The 23,392-nt window shown below is 51.8% G+C and overlaps 1 protein-coding gene across 1 annotated transcript; it reads left to right on the top strand.

Moving 5' to 3' along the window:
- Positions 1–239: 239 nt before the first annotated feature.
- LOC148815955 (immunoglobulin superfamily member 11) lies at positions 240–16,161 on the top strand. The gene is made up of 6 exons (XM_088904882.1): positions 240–321; positions 6,643–6,800; positions 7,999–8,197; positions 12,280–12,435; positions 13,875–13,997; positions 15,941–16,161. Exons 1-6 carry the CDS (start codon positions 258–260, stop codon positions 16,159–16,161), a joined length of 921 nt encoding a protein of 306 aa, XP_088761008.1. The 5' UTR covers positions 240–257.
- The last annotated feature ends 7,231 nt before the right edge of the window (positions 16,162–23,392 follow it).

Raw genomic sequence — 23,392 nt, 5'->3', positions numbered from 1 at the left:
TGTGTGTTTCAGGGCTCTCAGGACTATCTGACTGTGTGTGTGTGTGTTTCAGGGCTCTCAGGACTATCTGACCGTGTGTGTGTGTGTTTCAGGGCTCTCAGGACTATCTGACCGTGTGTGTGTGTGTGTGCGCGTGCGCGTGCGTGCCTGTTCACCCAGGTCAATCCGCAGCTCTCTTCCGCCCACCCTGTGGATCGGATCGGGACACACTCCCGACACAGCACCAGCCAGAGGCAGAGGACGGGAGCCGGGCGACAATGGGTGCCCTCAGAAAGTTACTGCTCTGGACGGCGTGCCTGGCGAACTCCTTTCTTCGGAAGGGTGAGTGGGGGGGGGGGGTCGTCGTCGTCCCCCAGGTCCGGACACCGTGCTGCTCCGGTTGGGATTGTGCTGTTAGTATGTAGGTGGAAGATTGGAAAAGGGGTTAGATTCCATTCCACTCCGAGGAGGGGTAGCCATCCTGGGCTGGTTAACACATTCAGGGATTATTTTATTGGGGGTACATTGAAAGGAATAATACTGGTGGTCTGACATTAATTGATTAATTGATTAATTGTATATTTACAGCTCTGCGTTAGACAGTGATGTGATGTTTCACAGGACATAACCAGACATGCAGCACTGTGGGGGAAAAACAGGGCACTTTTTAATTAAGCCAGTCTTTGCACATTTACAGATTTGTTTAGAGCCATTGCTGGTTCACAGTGCTGGGGCCCTGGGCTCCATTGCAAATCCGGGGGTGCTGTCTGGGTGGAGTTTGCATGTTCTCACTGGGTTTGTGTGGGTTTTCTCCGGCTGCTCCAGGTTTTTACCCACAGTGTGTGTGTTCAGAGCTGTGTTTCAGAGCTCTCAGGACTATCTGACCGAGTGTGTGTGTGTGTGTGTGTGTGTGTTTCAGAGCTCTCAGGACTATCTGACCGAGTGTGTGTGTTTCAGGGCTCTCAGGACTATCTGACCGTGTGTGTGTGTGTGTGTGTGTGTATGTGTGTGTTTCAGGGCTCTCAGGACTATCTGACCGAGTGTGTGTGTGTGTGTGTGTGTGTGTGTGTGTGTGTGTGTGTGTGTGTGTTTCACACCCTGCCTTGATCCTGTTGCTTGCTGGGATAGGCTCCGGCTCCACACGTGACTCTGAATTGGATAAACTTATTGAAATGGCCATGGTAGTGTGATAATAACTAAACGAACGAATGAATGAATGAGCACGTCTCTTCATTCCTGAGACGCAGCATAAATGAACTATATCGGCTAACACCTTCAAAAAACAAGTCAGTTTAGTTGTTTTTGTTTGTCATTTGCGCTACAGAGCTGTGCAGGAGCACAGCGGGTGAGACAATGCTAATACAATTCTCGTGACGTTGTTGTGGACCCTGCATAAGCTTGTTGAGTTAATTTATGTTGGCAAACGGGGGGGGTGCATCTTGGATAGAACTGCTATTCCTGGGACCTGGGTTCGATTCTGGACTTAACCACCTTCTGGGTGGAGTTTGCATGTTGCTCTCCACGTTCACAGGCCTTTTGTACCAGGTCCCTCTGGCTGCCAGTGATACCAGCTTGGTGAAAGGGGTGTCTCTGAAGTGCTCTTGGGCATTGCGAGTGTATACCCAGGGATGGGCAGGCGTTTCCAGTCCTGCCCCAGACCGAATTAAAGAATGGGCAAACCTCAATGAGAATTGAACATTTCTTTCTCTACTTCGCTTAATGTGGCTTGGTCCGATCACCTAAATGATCCAAACTGCGCATTTAAATCTATTTCCAAAATGTTATCAACGTCTTTCGAACAGCACACTGTCACTCAGATAGTTGCTGTATATGTATTCAAACATAAATCTTAATCAGTAGCCTCCCCGCCCGATCCGATCTCTAATTTCTCCTGTCTTTTCTCGCAACTACTTTTCGTGTGTTTTCGGGGGTTTTTTTTTTTTTATAATTATTTCCAAGGTTCGTGTTTGGTTTAACAAACCCAGCCGGCGATTGGCAAGAGCCCAGAACGACTCGACAATGGGGGGGAAAAGACGAAAAATACAAAAAGACGTCAAATTCGGCGGGTCTAACCGGCTGGGAGGCGAGGCGCGCCGTGGAAAAGCGGTCGCGTTGTGAATATCTAATTATTTCTCGATCCCCCACACTCACCGTCTCTCTCTCTCTCTCTCGGCCTCATTAATTTAACTTGGCGCCCCGCGGCTCGCTGTCTGTGTCTGTGTGGGAAACGGTCAGTGCCGCCCGTAGTTAATCAGACATGACACCTCGCCTCAAACCGGGGTCGAGAGAGGCGGGACACAGCCAGGCCGCAGCCTTGATCTGCCCAGATAAAGCACAATGGAACTTATTATCAAGAGATTCAGTTGTTAACTGAAAAACAAGTATCTACGGTTTTGGATCATATTACTGAGGGGGCACTGTGTCTGCAGCAGGGGTGTCCAGTCCTGGTCCAGGAGGGGGCGCTGTGTCTGCAGCAGGGGTGTCCAGTCCTGGGCCAGGAGGGGGTCAGTGTGTCTGGAGCAGGGGTGTCCAGTTCTGGTCCAGGAGGGGGCGCTGTGTCTGTGGCAGGGGTGTTCAGTCCTGGTCCAGGAGGGGTCAGTGTGTCTGCAGCAGGGCTGTCCAGTTTTGATCCAGGAGGGGGCGCTGTGTCTGCAGCAGGGGTGTCCGGTCCTGGTCCAGGAGGGGGTGCTGTGTCTGCAGCAGGGGTGTCCAGTCCTGGTCCAGGAGGTGGTCAGTGTGTCTGCAGCAGGGCTGTCCAGTTCTGGTCCAGGAGGGGGCGCTGTGTCTGCGGCTGGGGTGTCCAGTCCTGGTCCAGGAGGGGTCAGTGTGTCTGCAGCAGGGGTGTCCAGTCCTGGTCCAGGAGGAGTCAGTGTGTCTGCAGCAGGGCTGTCCAGTTTTGATCCAGGAGGGGGCGCTGTGTCTGCAGCAGGGGTGTCCGGTCCTGGTCCAGGAGGAGTCAGTGTGTCTGCAGCAGGGCTGTCCAGTTCTGGTCCGGGAGGGGTCAGTGTGTCTGCAGCAGGGGTGTCCAGTTCTGGTCCAGGAGGGGGCGCCGTGTCTGCAGCAGGGGTGTCCAGTCCTGGTCCAGGAGGAGTCAGTGTGTCTGCAGCAGGGGTGTCCAGTTCTGGTCCGGGAGGGGTCAGTGTGTCTGCAGCAGGGGTGTCCAGTTCTGGTCCAGGAGGGGGCGCCGTGTCTGCAGCAGGGGTGTCCGGTCCTGGTCCTGGAGGGGTCAGTGTGTCTGCAGCAGGGCTGTCCAGTTCTGGTCCAGGAGGGGGCGCTGTGTCTGCAGCAGGGATGTCCAGTCCTGGTCCAGGAGGGGGCGCTGTGTCTGCAGCAGGGGTGTCCAGTCCTGGTCCAGGAGGGGTCAGTGTGTCTGCAGCAGGGGTGTCCGGTCCTGGTCCAGGAGGGGTCAGTGTGTCTGCAGCAGGGGTGTCCAGTCCTGGTTCAGGAGGGGGCGCTGTGTCTGCAGCAGGGGTGTCCGGTCCTGGGCCAGGAGGTGGTCAGTGTGTCTGCAGCAGGGCTGTCCAGTTCTGGTCCAGGAGGGGGCGCTGTGTCTGTGGCAGGGGTGTTCAGTCCTGGTCCTGGAGGGGTCAGTATGTCTGCAGCAGGGCTGTCCAGTTCTGGTCCAGGAGGGGGCGCTGTGTCTGCAGCAGGGATGTCCAGTCCTGGTCCAGGAGGGGGCGCTGTGTCTGCGGCAGGGGTGTCCAGTCCTGGTCCAGGAGGGGTCAGTGTGTCTGCAGCAGGGGTGTCCGGTCCTGGTCCAGGAGGGGTCAGTGTGTCTGCAGCAGGGGTGTCCAGTCCTGGTCCAGGAGGGGTCAGTGTGTCTGCAGCAGGGCTGTCCAGTTCTGGTCCAGGAGGGGGCGCTGTGTCTGCAGCAGGGCTGTCCAGTTCTGATCCAGGAGGGGGCGCTGTGTCTGCGGCAGGGGTGTCCAGTCCTGGTCCAGGAGGGGTCAGTGTGTCTGCAGCAGGGCTGTCCAGTTCTGGTCCAGGAGGGGTCAGTGTGTCTGGAGCAGGGGTGTCCGGTCCTGGTCCGGGAGGGGTCAGTGTGTCTGCAGCAGGGCTGTCCAGTTCTGATCCAGGAGGGGGCGCTGTGTCTGCGGCAGGGGTGTCCAGTTCTGGTCCAGGAGGGGTCAGTGTGTCTGCAGCAGGGCTGTCCACTTCTGATCCAGGAGGGGGCGCTGTGTCTGCGGCAGGGGTGTCCAGTCCTGGTCCAGGAGGTGGTCAGTGTGTCTGCAGCAGGGGTGTCCAGTCCTGGTCCAGGAGGTGGTCACTGTGTCTGCAGCAGGGCTGTCCAGTCCTGGTCCAGGTAGGGGTGCTGTGTCTTCAGCAGGGGTGTCCAGTCCTGGTCCAGGAGGGGTCAGTGTGTCTGCAGCAGGGGTGTCCGGTCCTGGTCCAGGAGGGGTCAGTGTGTCTGCAGCAGGGGTGTCCAGTCCTGGTCCAGGAGGGGTCAGTGTGTCTGCAGCAGGGCTGTCCAGTTCTGGTCCAGGAGGGGGCGCTGTGTCTGCGGCAGGGGTGTCCAGTCCTGGTCCAGGAGGGGTCAGTGTGTCTGCAGCAGGGCTGTCCAGTTCTGGTCCAGGAGGGGTCAGTGTGTCTGGAGCAGGGGTGTCCGGTCCTGGTCCGGGAGGGGTCAGTGTGTATGCAGCAGGGCTGTCCAGTTCTGGTCCAGGAGGGGGCGCTGTGTCTGCAGCAGGGGTGTCCAGTCCTGGTCCAGGAGGTGGTCAGTGTGTCTGCAGCAGGGGTGTCCGGTCCTGGTGCAGGAGGGGTCAGTGTGTCTGCAGCAGGGGTGTCCAGTCCTGGTCCAGGAGGGGTCAGTGTGTCTGCAGCAGGGCTGTCCAGTTCTGGTCCAGGAGGGGGCGCTGTGTCTGCAGCAGGGGTGTCCGGTCCTGGTCCAGGAGGTGGTCAGTGTGTCTGCAGCAGGGGTGTCCAGTCCTGGTCCAGGTAGGGGTGCTGTGTCTTCAGCAGGGGTGTCCAGTCCTGGTCCAGGAGGGGTCAGTGTGTCTGCAGCAGGGGTGTCCGGTCCTGGTCCAGGAGGGGTCAGTGTGTCTGCAGCAGGGGTGTCCAGTCCTGGTCCAGGAGGGGTCAGTGTGTCTGCAGCAGGGCTGTCCAGTTCTGGTCCAGGAGGGGGTGCTGTGTCTGCAGCAGGGGTGTCCAGTCCTGGTCCAGGAGGTGGTCAGTGTGTCTGCAGCAGGGGTGTCCGGTCCTGGTGCAGGAGGGGGCGCTGTGTCTGCAGCAGGGGTGTCCGGTCCTGGTCCAGGAGGGGTCAGTGTGTCTGCAGCAGGGGTGTCCGGTCCTGGTCCAGGAGGGGTCAGTGTGTCTGCAGCAGGGCTGTCCAGTTCTGGTCCAGGAGGGGGTGCTGTGTCTGCAGCAGGGGTGTCCAGTCCTGGTCCAGGAGGGGGTCAGTGTGTCTGCAGCAGGGGTCTCCAGTCCTGGTCCAGGAGGGGTCAGTGTGTCTGCAGCAGGGCTGTCCAGTTCTGATCCAGGAGGGGGCGCTGTGTCTGCGGCAGGGGTGTCCAGTCCTGGTCCTGGAGGAGTCAGTGTGTCTGCAGCAGGGCTGTCCAGTTCTGGTCCAGGAGGGGGCGCTGTGTCTGCAGCAGGGGTGTCCAGTCCTGGTCCAGGAGGTGGTCAGTGTGTCTGCAGCAGGGGTGTTCAGTCCTGGTCCAGGAGGGGGCGCTGTGTCTGCGGCTGGGGTGTCCGGTCCTGGTCCAGGAAGGGTCAGTGTGTCTGGAGCAGGGGTGTCCAGTCCTGGTCCGGGAGGGGTCAGTGTGTCTGCAGCAGGGGTGTCCAGTTCTGGTCCAGGAGGGGGCGCCGTGTCTGCAGCAGGGGTGTCTGGTCCTGGTCCAGGAGGGGTCAGTGTGTCTGCAGCAGGGGTGTCCAGTCCTGGTCCAGGAGGGGTCAGTGTGTCTGCAGCAGGGGTGTCCAGTCCTGGTCCAGGAAGGGTCTGTGTGTCTGGAGCAGGGGTGTCCAGTCCTGGTCCAGGAAGGGGCTCTGTGTCTGCAGCAGGAACTGTTCTCTTTGAGGAACTGAGTCTCTTTAGTCTAAAGGGAGTGTCCCACACTGACAGGCTGGAGGAACTGAGTCTCTTTAGTCTAAATTTACTGCAGTAAATTGGACACACCTGCCCTGATTGACTGATTGGAAAGGAAGTCCACAGGCAGGAAAGGGATCAGCTTATTGGCCATGTGCTTAATTGGTACGTTCCACCGGAGTAGTAACAGTCACTATAACAGCAGACGGGGAGCTGTGATTAAGCTCCTACAGTTCAGCGGGGGGTGAGTGTGTTAGTGAATTTCTGAATCTTAGGGGGGCTTAGCTAGCACAGGAGTGTTTGGATCTGTTGCTTTAACATCAGCTATCCAGCAGTCCACACCAGGATTAGGCTTGAAAAGTTAGGAAGAGATCAACAGAGTCCCCCAGTGGACATCTTCAGAATGAACGGTGAAACATGAACCATAGGACACGAATGGGGAAAACGGGGGGCACCCCTTTACACAAAGGGAGGTGGGGGCGTGGAACAAGTGACCCAGCCCTGCCGCTGAAGCGGATACCTTGGCTTCTGCCACGAAGTGGCGGGGTGAGATCCGCAGGTCAAGAGGCTTCTAGATCTCAAATGGGCCGGCTGGTCTTCTCTCGTGAATGTTAACGTGACTTCATCTGCCCCTCCTGCAGGGGGCGGTGTGAGGGTTACAGTCCGGGAAACGAGCGTGGAAGTGGTGCGCGGGGACTCCGTGGTGCTACCCTGTTCCTTCCTCACCATGGCCCCCCTCAGCCGTCTCAACATCATCTGGACAGTCGCCCCACTCTCCGACCCCAGCTCCCCCTCGCAGGTAGGACAGGTCTTGACATATTGATAATAATAACTTCTTACACTTCTATAGCGCCTTTCTGGAGCCTCCACTCAGAGCTCTTTCCAGGTCATGGGGATCCCCTCCACCCCCAGCAGTGTGTACCCCCACCTGGATGAGGTGCCAGTCCGCTCCCCGCACACCAGCTCTCAGTGGGGAGGAGAGCAGAGTGATGGAGCCAGTTCAGAGAGGGGGGTTATTAGGAGGCCATGATGGGTAAAGGCCAGGGGGGAATTGGGCCAGGACACTGGGGTAACACCCCTACTCTTCTCGAGAAACACTCTGGGATTTTTAATGACCACAGAGAGTCAGGACCTCAGTTTGACGTCTCATCCGAAGGACGGCGCCTGTTTACAGTCTAGTGTCCCCGTCACTATACTGGGGCATCAGGACTCACACAGACCGCAGGGTGAGCGCCCCCTGCTGGCCCCACTAACACCTCTTCCAGCAGCAGCCTCGGCTTTCCCAGGAGTCTCCCCTCCAGGTAACTGGCCAGGCTCACACCTGCTGAGCTCCAGTGGGGCTGCCAGTTTTGAATTGCAGGTGCTGCTGGTGATACTGCTGTTTCCCATCAGAATGATGAATTCTGCATCCTCTCGGTGGAGGTATTAATGTCTTAATGGAGTTCAACAAAGATGCACAGCTGTAGGAGAAAGGCGAAATTAATTTTAATTAAGTTCCACACAGTGATCATTGTGCTCCAGCATACCGAGAAATCTAAAACGCCGTCCTGCGGCTAACTATTGAGCCTAAGCACTTTTTTTTGCATTTTTAAAGCACCATTATTATCAATGCTACCATTTGCACTAGTGCTCTGAGACTGGACAGATCCTCTGAGGTTATGAGCTACATTGCAAGAGAGGGGAGGCCATCTCCGTCTCCACACTTCAAGCTAACTAAATCACCGTGGTTCAGACCCAAGAAGGTCATTCACAAACCGAACATTCCCTACATTTTCTCCTGTGAGGCGCCAAAACGTCACGGTACTTCAGGAGACGTCCAGCAAGTGTAAGACCTGCCAGAGGAGCATTTACAAAATGCTTAACTACAGAGGTGTGAATTAGTCCAACCTTATGTGTTTTCTGGGCGTGTGTTATTTGGATCAGAATGATTAGTTAAGTGGTCCAAGGGTCTCATCTAGTCCTCCTGTAAACCGGTCTGACCCCCCCCTCTCTCCTAGGTAATAGTGTACGATCACAGGGAAGTGATTGAGAGCCCTGCCTTCGCCGGCCGCGTAGGCTTCGTCGCTCTGCCGTGGAGCGCCGACATCATCCTGAACGGCACCCGGCTGTCTGACGCAGGAACGTACCGCTGTGTGGTGAGCAACCCTCCGGAACCCGGGTCCCCAGGGATCGGGGAGCTGAGCCTGACGGTCCTTGGTAATTCTCCTCCTCCTCCTCCTTTTGTTTTTCCTTTGCCCTCCTCCCTGAATACTCCTGCTTGTCCGTACAGTGCCCTGCGGATCTGTTCATACCCCCGAACCGATTAAGAACACCGCGCTGCACAGAAATATTGACAAGATTGGGTCTTGCTAAAGGAAATCTGTAAGGGTCCTGTGATTATAATCCTCCTGTCCAGAGCAAGTTGGGGGAGTGGGGAATCCAGAAGGGTCATATTTCTTCACACCTCTGTAGTTAAGTATTTTGTAAATCCTCCTCCGGCAGGACTTACACTTGCTAGAAGCCTCCTCTGGCACTTCACAGCAGAAATTGATCACCACTCAACCCCCCCCCCCATGAAGAGTTTCTCCACTTCACTCGGATCCATCGGCTTCAGTCTGTGATCGACCTTCTCGAGTCAGAATCCCGAAGATTTGGTTGGATTGAAGAAGTGTGGCAACTGAGATGGCCAGCTGCTAACACTGGTGTCCAGTTGACCATGCCCTTGTCAATTTCCGTGCATGCTTTGGACCACTGTCCTGCGGGAATGTCCGTTTTTTGGCCAAGTTCAAGCAAACTTACCAAGAGGAAACCGAATGTCCGGATATCTGTTCAAGTTAATGATTTTCCCTTATCCTGACGAGCTCCAGGATCCATACAAAACATAACGGACCTCAGGCAATATATGGCAATGAGCATGAGTGTTTTCTCCACATGAGCCTCACTGTTCTTGCACCAAACCCTACTCAGCATGTCTCAAAGTTCCTTTTTCATGGCATGTGACCATAAGACGTTTCTAATTGTGATTCAAATTTTATTTCGGCAAATTTGAATACTATATCACCCTGCAACTCACAACTGGCAGCCCCACTGAAGCTCAGCAGGTGTGAGCCTGGTCAGTACCTGGATGGGAGACCTCCTGGGAAAAACTAAGGTTGCTGCTGGAAGAGGTGTTAGTGGGGCCAGCAGGGGGCGCTCACCCTGCGGTCTATGTGGGTTCTAATGCCCCAGTATAGTGACGGGGGACACTAGACTGTAAACAGGCGCAGTCCTTAGGATGAGACGTAAAACCGAGGTCCTGACTCTCTGTGGTCATTTAAAATCCCAGGGTGTTTCTCGAGAAGAGTAGGGGTGTCACCCCGGTGTCCTGGCCAAATTTCCCATTGGCCCTTACCCATCATGGCCTCCTAATAATCTCCATCTCTGAACTGGCTCTATCACTCTGCTCTCCTCCCCACTGATAGCTGATGTGTGGTGAGTGTTCTGGCGCACTATGGCTGCCGTCGCATCATCCAGGTGGATACTGCACACTGGTGGTAGTGGAGGGGATCCCCATTACCTGTAAAGCGCTTTGAGTGGAGTGTCCAGAAAAGTGCTATATAAGTGTAAGCAATTATTATTAATTATTATTATTATTATTTTGAGGTTCACTCTGGGACTAGGCTTATTCCTTGCCGCCTGACCATGAATGATTATTATTAAGACTCCTTATAAGTGAAAGAGCCCGTCTGTGCTGGAGATCTCCAACTGGTGCCTTTGGACTTATCTCGTATAGGCTACATGTGATCCCAGTGTAATTTCCAGCTCATGCTACCAGAGCCGCATCTCAACATGGGGGGGGACTGCTACTGGAGCTGTCTGTATGTGGAATGGGAAATTGTCAGTTACACTTGCCTCAAATTAAGTACTCACTTTATTATCCATGGTCTCTGGTATTAAAGTCTTGCTTCATCCCCTGTTCAGCGCTCAGTCATCGACTTTATCCCCTTGAGTCACCAGAGTTTCCCATGGCACTGCTTGTCTTTACCCACAACCATTTTCCAGCTTCTCTTACAACCTCTGCTCGTCTCCTAGTATCAGCCCGTTGTGTACTGACCCTTGCTCGTACCCTCGACCATGCTTCCCAGATTTTCTTCACATTGTCTACCTCTTCTGATCCCAGCTAGACCCCTGCCGGCTCTTTGACCATGACTTCTGGATCTTGCTGTGGGCTGGGAACTGCATGTCAGTGCTGTGACGCACAGCGCTGCGATCCGTGTTGGTATTTTGTAAATCCTCCTCTGGCAGGGCTTACACTGTCAAGACTCCTCCCGTAGTGTGAGTGGCTGACACTTCACAGGAGAAACTGATCAACTTTCCCTCCAAGTCGAACCTCTCCATTTCCTTCAGACCCATTGGTTTCTGGTCATGAGCGACTTTCTTGAGTTTGACTTTCACCTGCCTGCTCGTTGATTTGCACTGAGCCCAGCTATTGGTTTCATTCTCCCATCCTTCAGCTACGGCACATACAGGGTTAGTGCAGGGACATGAGCTTTACATTTCCTGGCACTTACTGTAACTACAGTGGAAGATGTTGTGTCCAGCTTTTTGTGGATTCTTTTACAAACGCCTCCCAGCTTGTGCAGGTTAGTTAGCATTTGCCTGTGACCTTCAGAGAGCTCTCAGACAACCATGATAACGACTGGTCGCCTTCTGGAATTGGGGAATGTCTTCTGTGTGTGCGTTACCACCTTTAATACCCCAGAAATCATGAACCCCTAGAGACCATTATACTTAGAGGTGGGAATAAATGTGACCGTTCTGCTTGAATTCATTCATTTATTTATGACTTTTTATACTGTGCAACTGTGTAAAATGACAATGTTTTAGATTTACCCAGAATATAACGTATTCGATTATATGAGGTTGTCTCCTTTCCTGTTTAATTGGGGAATTTCTCAATAATAGAGTGCAGACAGCCACTGTATACAGTACGTCTCCAAATCAATTGTGTTTAAATTTAGGGCCAGATCAATCAAAGAAATCGATGCGTTTCGCAGAACCAGGCAGCTACCAAATCTAAATATCCCTGGACTGGATATCTAATCAATGATTACTTGGTACCATACATCACTCATATGAATTACAGAGTGCACTGGGTCAGACAAAGACATTTCAATGAATGTCTTTTTAGGGATGAGTAAAGAGCATGCAACCACCATATTCTCAGTTTAAGCTCGAGTAATAATAATAATAATAATAATAATAATAATAATAATAATAACTGCTTACACTTATATAGCGCTTTTCTGGACACTCCACTCAAAGCGCTTTACAGGTCATGGGGATCCCCTCCACCCCCAGCAGTGTGCAGCCCCACCTGGATGAGGCGCCAGTCCGCTCCCCACACCCCAGCTCTCAGTGGGGAGGAGAGCAGAGTGATGGAGCCAGTTCAGAGAGGGGGGTTATTAGGAGGCCATTATGGGTAAAGGCCAGGGGGGAAATTTGGCCAGGACACTGGGGTAACACCCCTACTCTTCTCGAGAAACGCCCTGGGATTTTTAATGACCACAGAGAGTCAGGACCTCGGTTTTACGTCTCATCCGAAGGACAGCGCCTGTTTACAGTCTAGTGTCCCCCTCACTATACTGGGGCATCAGGACCCACACAGACCGCAGGGTGAGCGCCCCCTACTGGCCCTACTAACACCTTTTCTAGAAGCAACCTTAGTTTTTCCCAGGAGTCTTCCCATCCAGGTAGAGTGCCTTCAGAGAGCAGGGCTGTTCCAGGATAGATCGCCGTGTGCAGAATTTTGGCAGGAGTTAGGGTAATGAGAAATTGTGTTGAGACTGGAGTTGTAATGAGGACAGTAGGACCCACACAAACCACAGTGTGAGCGCCCCCTGCTGGCCCCACTTACACCTCTTCCAGCAGCAGCCTCAGCTTTTCCCAGGAGTCTCCCCCTCCAGGTACTGGCCAGGCTCCCACCTGCTGAGTCTCCAGTGGGGCTGCCAGCGGCGATATAGCTCCTGAACATCAATCACAGCTGGTCTGACTTGGGACTACTGAGTGTGTGTGCGTGCTCCTTGCTCAGCCTGGTCCCAGAAACCCACAGCGCTGGGTTATTTCCCGTGTGCTACTTGAGGTTTTCTTGACTCGGCTGCCTCTCGCCCAGCTCTTGGCCTCTCTTCCAGTCCCACCGCAGTAGCCAGACATTCCCATGATGCCCCTTCATTTCCGAATCTGAAAAACCGGTCGTTGCAAATTGCAATTGTGCCTGTGAGAAGCTACGACAGCACGCTCAACGATTTTTCCTTCCACAGCTCCCCCCTCAACCCCCCACTGTCTCCCGGATGGCCACCCGGACGAAGGAGGCAGCGTGACTCTGTCTTGTTATGTGGACGAGGGGGTGCCCACTCCGCAGATGAGCTGGGACAAGCTGGAACCCGAACACATTTCTCTGCCCGTTATCAAGGAAGGTAAGAACACGCACCCGTTGGGGGAAATATTAGGATCGCGATTTCCCCTTAGGAGGATACAAAGGATTCCGATTGGAACCAGCTCAGCTCAATAGTGGGTCTGAAACCAAAAAGTCCTACACTCTTGAAAGGAGATGTCCAGTCCTAAAAGGTCTTTGTTGCTCCTGATTCGTGTATACAACTGAACCAAGAGGATGTCAAGTGGGGAAAAAGGAAAGATGCCATGTACTGGGGGCGGAAAACAAAAGGGGCTTTACGTGAAGAGTGGCGGGGGTCTGGAACGAGATGGCAAGGCCAGAACGTTACAAGCTTTCCAAGCGCGCTGGTTGACCCTGGCTCTTTTCGCAGCTTTCCGTTATAAAAATGAAATGTCAGTGGAGTCACGTGCTCGGAGCACGTGAACCGAATGTTTGGACAGGACAGGACATAACGAGAGAGGTAGCGCACACCCAGGTTCGAATGGTGAATATGACACTATAGCGATTGCCACAGCTTGGAGATCGGTAGTTTGAAGTCAGACCGGGGATCATCTGACCTGACCATTGCTGTCTGGGCAAGCTGAGCGATTCCTGATCTTAATTAGACTGATCCGATATGGCCAGCAGCCATATCGCCCTGCAGCTCACCGCTGGCAGCCCCACTGGAGACTCAGCAGGTGTGAGCCTGGCCAGTACCTGGAGGGGGAGACTCCTGGGAAAGCTGAGGCTGCTGCTGGAAGAGGTGTTAGTGGGACCAGCAGGGGGCGCTCACCCTGCGGTCTGTGTGGGTCCTGATGCCCCAGTATAGTGACGGGGGACACTAGACTGTTAACAGGCGCCGTCCTTCGGATGAGACGTCAAACCGAGGTCCTGACTCTCTGTGGTCATTAAAAAAAAACAGGGCGTTTCTCGAGAAGAGTAGGGGTGTTACCCCGGTGTCCTGGCCAAATTTCCCCCCTGGCCTTTACCCATCATGGCCTCCTAATAACCCCCCTCTCTGAACTGGCTCCATCACTCTGCTCTCCTCCCCACTGAGAGCTGGGGTGTGGGGAGTGGACTGGCGCCTCATCCAGATGGGGGTACACACTGCTGGGGGTGGAGGGGATCCCCATGACCTGGAAAGCGCTTTGAGTGGAGTGTCCAGAAAAGCGCTATATAAGTGTAAGCAATTATTATTATTATAATACTGTATCTAATAACGGCAATAATACCGTAGAATAATTACAGCATAGTAAAGAAAATCACGTCCCTGTCCAGCTCCAAGAATTCTTCGGCTCCGTAGAAATAACACATACATCCCAGAATGCCTGGGAGCACTCTGGAAAAAATCATTGAGCGATTGTTGATTTGTCCTTGCAATCATAGCGACGGGCACTGCTCTCTGAAAAAGGGCTTTTGAAAATTGCTTTGATGAACTTGGTAAAGTGCTGCTGCTGCTTCTTCATTCCCAACCCATCCCAGGCGACCTGAAAGGGACCGTTCGGATCCTCAACGTCTCCTCGCAGACTGCCGGGCTGTACCGCTGCTCCGTCTCGAATCCCCTGGGGACAGGGGCCTGCCTGCTGCATCTTTCCGTTCACAGCTGTGAGTATCCACACTTGGCCAGTTCCTCGTTTGCCAAGGGCGACTGGCAGACTCCAATCCGATCCATTAAAATATCCTTACTGTCCCCCAAGCCCGTCTACACTCTAAGGGGTGACAGGGCCTTCTCCTGTTATGCCCCCAAGCTCTGGAACTCTCTGCCCAAGGATATCAGAGAGTCACCTTTTCTAAACTCCTTCAAATCCAGACTCCAAACCTTCTTCTTCAGAAGAGCCTTTACTGAACTGGTTCCATTCTTCACCCCTCTGCTTTTCTTAGTACCACCATCCACGGTCTCCTCTGTGTATTGTCATTGTGTTTTATCTTGTGTGTTCTTCTTATTTATTGTTGTTGTCATCCTGTAAAGTGCTTTGAGAAGCCACCTTTAAAGGTGCTATATAAAATAGTTTATTATTATATTATCCATCCATCCATCAAGTTTTTCGAACTGCTTGTTCCAATTCGGGGTTGCAGGGGGAGCCAGAGCCTATCCCAGCGAGCAATGGGCGGAGGGCGGGGTACACGCTGGATGGGACGCTCGTCCATCGCAGGGCACACACAGACAGATACTCACATACACACCAGGGCCAGTTCCCCCCCGAAGCTAATTAACCTCCCAGCATGCCTTTGGACTGTGGGAAGAAACCGGAGCGCCCACAGACAACCCACTCGAACACGGAGGAACATGCAAACTCCACACAGACAGCCCCCCCCCCCCCCGGTCCGGATTTGAACCCGGAGTCCCAGTACTGTGAGGCAGCAATGCTCAGCGGCCACACCACCTTCCTGCTTCCAGTCAGCTAGCATCTTAACGAGTAAAAAAAACAAACTAGGCTTCCATGCAATAAGCATATTTTTTTTAAAGATGGCTCTTCAGCTTAGTTCCTTTGTCCTTTGGTGTTTTGACTAACGCATTTCCAAAAGCTAATCTGCATTTCAGGTCAGACCCTGAGTGAGACACACTTTGGAATTTCTTCTTTCTGAGCTCTGAGGGCTGTGATAGAGTAGGCTGGGCTCTGGCTCACTGTAACTCTGTATTCACTGAGCAGATAGTCTGCTCCAGGCATGGGACAAATCTCCAATTAGCACTTCTCTAATAATAATTATAAGAAGAAGAATCCTTACACTTCTATATAGCGCCTTTCTGGACCCTCCACTCAGAGCTCTTTCCAGGTCCTGGGGATCCCCTCCACCCCCAACAGTGTGCAGCCCCATCTGGATAAGGCGCCAGTCCGCTCCCCACACCCCAGCTCTCAGTGGGGAGGAGAGCAGAGTGATGGAGCCAGTTCAGAGAGGGGGGTTATTAGGAGGCCATGATGAGTAAAGGCCAGGGGGGAAATTTGGCCAGGACACTGGGGTAGCACCCCTACTCTTCTCGAAAAACGCCCTGGGATTTTTAATGACCGCAGAGAGTCAGGACCTCGGTTTTACGTCTCATCCGAAGGACGGCGCCTGTTTACAGTCTAGTGTCCCCCGTCACTATACTGGGGAATTAGGACCCACACAGACCACAGGGTGAGCGCCCCCTGCTGGCCCCACTAACACCTCTTCCAGCAGCAGCCTCAGCTTTCCCAGGAGTCTCCCCTCCAGGTACTGCCAGTGGTGAGCTGCTGGCAGTTCTCACGTCTCATCTACTTTTAGTTATTTAATTGAATTCTGAAGTCAACAAGTCAAATAAAAAGCCAAGCTTAGGTCCTACATTTCAGCAAGCTGAGGCCAGCAGTTCTGTCTCTGCCCTAGACAGATCTAGCACTAAGATATTTGGTTTTTATAGGGCTATGTGACTGCCACTGGCAGTCAATGTATTGACTAATCAGCCAATGAGAAAGGGTCATTCCTGACATTGCCCCGCCCCATTCCTTCTCTGGCCCAATCCGACGCCTTGGCTCATGGGGTGTCATCCCCCTTGCTCCGCCTCACTCTCTGTATGTCATTTCCTGTTCCAGCCCCCCACCCTTCCTCCGGGATCCTCCAGGGGGTGCTGCTCACCCTGTGCATGGCCCTGGTGCTCCTGGCGCTCCTGGCCCTGGTGCTGTGGCTCCACCGCTCCGCCCGCGAGAGGAAATGGGGCCACAGGAGAGGTGGGGGGGGAGAGGAGGAGGAGGAGGAGGGGTGCTACAACGAGATCGGATCTACCCCCACCTTCCTCCGGCGGTCCTTCGTCTAGCTGTCTCCCTCCTCCCCCTGCCTGCCGCCGATCAATAAACGCTGAAATCTCACGGCGCAGTTGTGCGTCCTTTTGTGTCTCTCTGTGTAGGCGGTATTCAACCATTTTTGTCCTCGCCCGCTGGATTAGGGTGTTGTAAAGCGTTAACAATCGACAAGACATTCACGGTACAAACTCTATTTACAGGCCACACAGGAGAGACGGTTATTCGAGAGGGTCAGTCGCTGCTCCTCAGGCTGTGATGGGAGATCCCGTACGGGGCTACCAGCACTGTTGAGTCCCCTGTAGCACTGGGAGCTGTTCTGATGCTGAGCAGGGCGCTCGGGGGTGTCTCTGTGCTGCCCTCTAGTGGCTGAGCTCTGTAGCGGATCAGCCAGTTCGACCCCTGCGTTCGGGTCACACCCATTTTCAGACCCGTTTTCAGGAAAGCGGATCCGGAAGCAGTTTGGCAGTGCTAAGGGCGGGTCAGGCTAGATCAGCAGCAGAGATGCCACAGAACGGATCTACCCCAGGGGTATGTACAGCTAGTCAAAGTTAGATAAACAGCGGACTAAAATATAGCGATTAAGAGGGAAAGATGGAGAAAGGGCGGTGCAGTAGCATAGGGGGTCAGGATTGGGGTCCAGGGTTCAGTTCCAGCCCTGGGGTGCTGTCTGGGTGGAGTTTGCATGTTCTCCCTGTGTTCGCGTGGGGGTTTCCTCTGCGGGGAAATTTAGGAAAATTTGTCCTGGTGCGAGTGTGTGTAAAATATCACCTGAAGAAGCTCTACAGCCAGAAGTAGTATGTTTTTTTTTTCCTTTCCCTTTTAGCATTAAATGAATCTTTATCCGTTCCTTGGCACAGATGTTGACTTGGGCTTGTATTATATCCAGTGTTAATTTAATAATTAATAATAATAATAATTGCTTACACTTATATAGCGCTTTTCTGGACAGTCCACTCAAAGCGCTTTACAGGTAATGGGGACTCCCCTCCACCCCCACCAGTGTGCAGCCCCACCTGGATGAGGCACCAGTCCGCTCCCCACACCCCTGCTCTCAGTGGGGAGGAGAGCAGAGTGATGGAGCCAGTTCAGAGAGGGGGGTTATTAGGAGGCCATGATGGGTAAAGGCCAGGGGGGAAATTTGGCCAGGACACCGGGGTAACACCCCTACTCTTTTCGAGAAATGCCCTGGGCTTTTTAATGACAACAGAGAGTCAGGACCTCGGTTTTACATCTCATCTGAAGGACGGCGCCTGTTTACAGTCTAGTGTCCCCCGTCACTATACTGGGGCATTAGGAGCCACACAGACTGCAGGGTGAGCGCCCCCTGCTGGCCCCACTGACACCTCTTCCAGCAGCAGCCTCAGCTTTCCCAGGAGTCTCCCCTCCAGGTACTGGCCAGGCTCACACCGCTGTGCTCCAGTGGGGCTGCCAGTGGTGAGCTGTAGGGTGACAGGGCTGCTGGCATAAATTTAGACTGCTTTATTTAATTCAGGGTCCCCGACTAGCTCTGTTGGTAGAGCATAAGACTTATAATCTCGGGGTAGTGGGTTCGTGTCCCACGTCAGGCGCCAGGTTCTCTGATAACCCATACTGGGCAGCAGCAGCAGGGGGCGGTGTTGGTGGCGGAGGGCTATATTTCCGTGACGACAACAACAACACTAGCACTATCTGTGCGGAAGAGATCCTTCCACAAAAAAACTCTATGGATAGTGACAAGAGACGAGTCGACACTCACTCGACAGCAACAATCCAATTCAGGGTTGTGGAGGAGCCAGAGCCTATCCAGGAATGCAATAAGGCGGGCTACACCGTGGAGAGGACGCCAGTCCATCACAGGACACACACAGACAGAGACACACTCACACACCTGGGTAGGTTTTCCAAGAAGCCAATTCACCTCCCAGCATGTCTTTGGCCTGTGGGAGGAAACCCATGCAAACCCAAGGAGAACATGCATGCTCCACACAGACAGCACCCCGAGTCAGGATGTTTACCCTAGGGCCCCAGCTCTGCCAGGCAGCATTGCCAAACCGCTGTACCTACAGTGCCACTCTCCTTTAATGGAGACCAGATGTGGAACTGGCTTTGCAGGCAGATACTATGAGATGCATCATATATTGGTCACAACCTGAGGCCAATAACAGAGGAAAAAACGGCAGATTAAAAACATCACAAGCTTTAAATAGATGAATAAAAAAGCTGAATCGTCTGGTGAGTGAAACAGATACGTAAGATGCATACAGGATGAAAATAATGAGCTTGGGAGGAGTTCAGACTTATAGTGCGAGGGGTGGGCATATCGGTCAGTGATTATTCTGGCCTTCAGCACTAATTGTTTAGTATAGATGTCCGGCAGGTGTTCACGAAGAGCGCCGAGAGCATCGTTCATTATCCGATGGCGGCAGGTTAAGAGCGTTTTAGTCCTCAACAAGAGAGGACATGAGTAATTAATTAAGGGAAATGAGTAAGTAGAGGAGAAAATGTGTAGTTCTTGATGCGGGGAGGTATGAAAACGAATGGCCGGGTAATTGCTGGAAGTTTGGAGTGCGGCACACAAAAACTTCCAAACCACCACGCAGAAGCACTCATCACCTGGAGCTAAAGACCAGCAGACACAAGGGTCTCACACAATTCCCTCGGTGAATTAAGGATTTCATCCCACCCCCAGAAAGAAGCGCGCCATCAGAAAATCCCAAAGTAGCGCCGAATATGCAAACAGAACCAAACTGATATCATGCCCAACACGTCAAAGCTTTGTTTTTAAAGAAAAAAAACTCGAAAGTGTTGTTTTACAATCAAAAAAGCCTGACTGGGGGGTAAATCGGTGAGTTATCAGCAACGATACGCGCTTACCCGATATAGCCTTGTTGTTAACCAGGTGAGCCGAGGACGCAGGCCGTCCAGCAGAGGGCAGTGTGCAAGAGGAAATTGTGTATCTATATCGGAGCTTAATCTCTGTCACTGTCCTGCAGTACATCGTCTTTTCCTTTCTGAGGGGCGCTCTTCGTCTTATTGTTTTATCACTGGGTCACTAAGACCGCGTTTTTACTATAACACTCCTCATTCTGAGATGTGTGAAGCCTGTACTATAAGGGGGTTAGTTAATCCCACGTGAATATCGACATCGCAGACGTTTAAATGGCGTGTCTTGACGGGGAAAATATTTCACACATGTTGAATCACTCGTATAATAAATAGCAAATAGCAAATATAAGGGTTATTGCCAAAAATGGCTTGATAACCTAAAAGCCTTCAGGTGAACCTGTATTTTCTGGGCCTGGCAAACAATTCCAGTTCACTTTCAGTGTCAAGACAAAGCATGTTTTTGTTCATTTCACTGAATAAGTTGACAGCATGTCACTTTGAAGCAAAGCTGTTCGAGTGACATTATGAATCCGTTAAAAAGAGGCGGTGTCGCAGATCAGTATTTGCCTGGGAAAAGCTCTTTTAAAGTTCGTCCACTGCTTAAGGACGCTGGAAGAATGTAGGGGAGTTATCTTCACAAACATTGGGAATGGTTTGCCCTATGGAAGCCCGTTCCCGCCAGGGAGTAAAAAAAAAAACGCGCTATGGTATCTCAGAATTGCGACTTGAAAATTCAAAATTCCGACTTTTAATCTCATATTTTATCTCGCATCTCATAATTGTGACTTAGTATTCCAGAATCTCTTAATCTCTGTCACTGTCCTGCAGTACATCGTCTTTTCCTTTCTGAGGGGCGCTCTTCGTCTTATTGTTTTATCACTGGGTCACTAAGACCGCGTTTTTACTATAACACTCCTCATTCTGAGATGTGTGAAGCCTGTACTATAAGGGGGTTAGTTAATCCCACGTGAATATCGACATCGCAGACGTTTAAATGGCGTGTCTTGACGGGGAAAATATTTCACACATGTTGAATCACTCGTATAATAAATAGCAAATAGCAAATATAAGGGTTATTGCCAAAAATGGCTTGATAACCTAAAAGCCTTCAGGTGAACCTGTATTTTCTGGGCCTGGCAAACAATTCCAGTTCACTTTCAGTGTCAAGACAAAGCATGTTTTTGTTCATTTCACTGAATAAGTTGACAGCATGTCACTTTGAAGCAAAGCTGTTCGAGTGACATTATGAATCCGTTAAAAAGAGGCGGTGTCGCAGATCAGTATTTGCCTGGGAAAAGCTCTTTTAAAGTTCGTCCACTGCTTAAGGACGCTGGAAGAATGTAGGGGAGTTATCTTCACAAACATTGGGAATGGTTTGCCCTATGGAAGCCCGTTCCCGCCAGGGAGTAAAAAAAAAAACGCGCTATGGTATCTCAGAATTGCGACTTGAAAATTCAAAATTCCGACTTTTCATCTCACATTTTATCTCGCATCTCATAATTGTGACTTAGAATTCCAGAATTGCGATTTGAAAACTCAGAATTGCGACTTGAACATTCACAATTCCGACATTTTATCTCCCATTTGCGACTTCGAAATAGCCCATATTTTATTGTCCGTCCTTTTGTTATTGTAATGGATTCGGGTTCTAGGGCTGGTGCCCCTCGCCGCTCCTACCCTACTTCGTGCATCACTGTAATGACTCGAACCCAGGTCTTGCCAGCTGAGCTAAAGAACACTTTCTTTAAAGAACATTTTCTTTAGCCCCGGCGGCCAGCATCCCTGTTATGCGCAGGGGAGGGCGGTGCCGTCACCACACTGCAACCAGATCGTACAACCTGTGTGTCGGCCGGTCCGTTACACTTAATTCATAAACTGTACAGGATCGTAGGATCTATAGGCCTGAAGACTTGTCTTGTACAGTGCCCTGAAAAAAAAATCAAATTAATTACAATAATTTTTATGGAATCCCATTTCCGCCAGTGAGGCTTCCACAGTACCCTGATGGAATAGTGGACGGTGGGCTTTTGAAAAAAAGTTATTATTTAAACGCCAGAAATAGAGAATATGAAACAAAGATACAGAAATAGACACTTCACATCCAGGGGAATTCACAGTTATAGAAGCTGAAACTGATACTTTGTACATATTTCTTTTGTATGTCCTTTTTGACTTTAAAAAAGAAGGTCTTCTTTAGCTCAGGTGGCAAGACCTGGGTTCGAGCCCATGCAGAGAGGCACCAGCCCTTGACCCCGAATCCGTCACAATAACAAGAGGACAGACCATGAAATGTGGGCTATTTCAAAGTCGCAATTCCGAGATATAAAGTCGCAATTGCAGAGATACCATAGCGCGTTTGTTTTTTTTTACTCCCTGGCGGAAACGGGCTTCCGTAGTTTGCTGTGTTTTCAAGAAAGGGGGGATCAAAATATCATTTTAAGCGGAAAAACAATGAAGCGAAGTAAAGGGAAAAATTCAAACGGTTCGGTATGTATTTCAATTTCAAACAAAGGTCATATAAATATAGTTCTGCGGTGTGCCGTTACGTTCAAGTCCTTAAAATCGCCGTTTATCCAACGGTAACAGTGTATGTATTCAGTTCGGGTTGGGGGGGGTGTCAAATGCTGCCTGGAAAGCCGAAAGGCAAAGAAAAAGGGAGTTCGGGACACAAAGGAAATCCTGGTTTGTCTTTTTTTGTACGAAAAGCAAAAACACAAGGCCTGTGGCCTAGCGGTGCGGTAACCGTGGCAACCGCCGGCCGGGAGAGCAGGCCTCACACTGAGCTGGAGAAGAGGCCTCTGTGTGTCGTGTGTGTTCTGCCTCCTTAACGGTCTTTTTTTTTTTTTGTCGTCTCCAACAGAAAAACAGTATGTCTCTGAATGGAAGCCCTCGCACGCAACAGAGATTCTTGTTTATATCTGGGCTGTTTTTCAGAGCACCGCGGTTAATCGGGTTTGCAGCTCACAAGGGAGGCACAGGGGTTAACCTGTTGCCAGTCCTCCCAGCTCAAACACTGACGGTTCCTTAAACTACGAAGGGAACAGACTTCACACAAGCTCCTCAACAGTGAAAACTAATTAAGACTTTAATGTTTTTTGGCAGCCCCACTGGAGACTCAGCAGGTGGGAGCCTGGCCAGTACCTGGAGGGGAGACTCCTGGGAAAAACTAAGGTTGCTGCTGGAAGAGGTGTTAGTGGGGCCAGCAGGGGGCGCTCACCCTGCAGTCTGTGTGGGTCCTGATGCCCCAGTATAGTGACGGGGGACACTAGACTGTAAACAGGCGCCGTCCTTCGGATGAGACGTAAAACCGAGGTCCTGACTCTCTGTGGTCATTAAAAATCCCAGGGTGTTTCTCGAGAAGAGTAGGGGTGTTACCCCGGTGTCCTGGCCAAATTTCCCCCCTGGCCTTTACCCATCATGGCCTCCTAATAACCCCCCTCTCTGAACTGGCTCCATCACTCTGCTCTCCTCCCCCCTGAGAGCTGGTGTGTGGGGAGCGGACTGGCGCCTCATCCAGGTGGGGGTACACACTGCTGGGGGTGGAGGGGATCCCCATGACCTGTAAAGCGCTTTGAGTGGAGTGTCCAGAAAAGCGCTATATAAGTGTAAGCAATTATTATTATTATTATTATTATTATTATTATTATTACTCAAAGTAATAGGGCTTTCATAGAGGCTCGAGCGGGAAAGACTGAGCTCTGTGAGCACGGGTTCGAGTGGATCGTGACCCTAATTGGCGGTGACCGAGAGTGGCCACAGGGGGGGTGCCACAGGCTGAGAGTGGGGTGGGAGTAATTGGCCAGAGCTCTCTCTCGGCTCCTGTGAAAAAATCCTGTCCTTCCTCCTCTCTCTCACTGTCTCTCCTCTCCCCCTTTCCGGCCAAGAAAGAAGCGCTTCAGTCCCCGTTTCTCAGACCCTTATGAAATCTCCGTAAAAACAAAATAAATTCGGCATGGCAGGAAACGCACAGATTTCAAATTAAGCGTAAAATTGTGACTTGAGAGGGAGAGTTCGAGCCCTTCCTGCTCACTAGTCCCTGTAACCAAATGAGAAATGGGGTCTCCTAACATCATTAATTATTATGAGCTTGTTTTAGTTAGTTGGCAGGTTGCTCTTTTTTTTTAATACTTAAAAGTGCCTAAAAAACATGTCAGTTTGATTAAAATATTCATTGCCGTTATCGCGGCGAAATTCGCTTGGTCCAAAGCACGTTTACGGTGTTGAGAGGGCTCCTTTTGCGTCATTGGAAGTCTTTTTGCCTCGTTCTGAAGCGCAGATGAGCGCAGCAATATGGTGTTGCGCGTACTTTGGAACTTTGTCTCTTCAGTGATGTAAATTGGGAGGTTGTACATGCTGTCGTACGTGGTAGTTTCACCGTGG

This window comes from Atractosteus spatula, chromosome 24 (genome assembly GCF_055471065.1).
Source record: "Atractosteus spatula isolate fAtrSpa1 chromosome 24, fAtrSpa1.hap1, whole genome shotgun sequence".
In the NCBI taxonomy this organism is placed as follows: Eukaryota; Metazoa; Chordata; class Actinopteri; order Semionotiformes; family Lepisosteidae; genus Atractosteus; species Atractosteus spatula.
Note: the sequence above shows the minus strand (reverse complement) of the source record. Positions and strands in the feature narration are given on the sequence as shown.

Excerpts from the sequence above, each read along its gene's own strand:
- LOC148815955 (XM_088904882.1), top strand. The coding sequence starts at position 258 with ATGGGTGCCCTCAGAAAGTTACTGCTCTGGACGGCGTGCCTGGCGAAC. Across the intron at positions 322-6,642 it reads GAACTCCTTTCTTCGGAAGG|GGGGCGGTGTGAGGGTTACA; the intron begins GTGAGTGGGGGG and ends CCCCTCCTGCAG. Across the intron at positions 12,436-13,874 it reads TCTGCCCGTTATCAAGGAAG|GCGACCTGAAAGGGACCGTT; the intron begins GTAAGAACACGC and ends AACCCATCCCAG.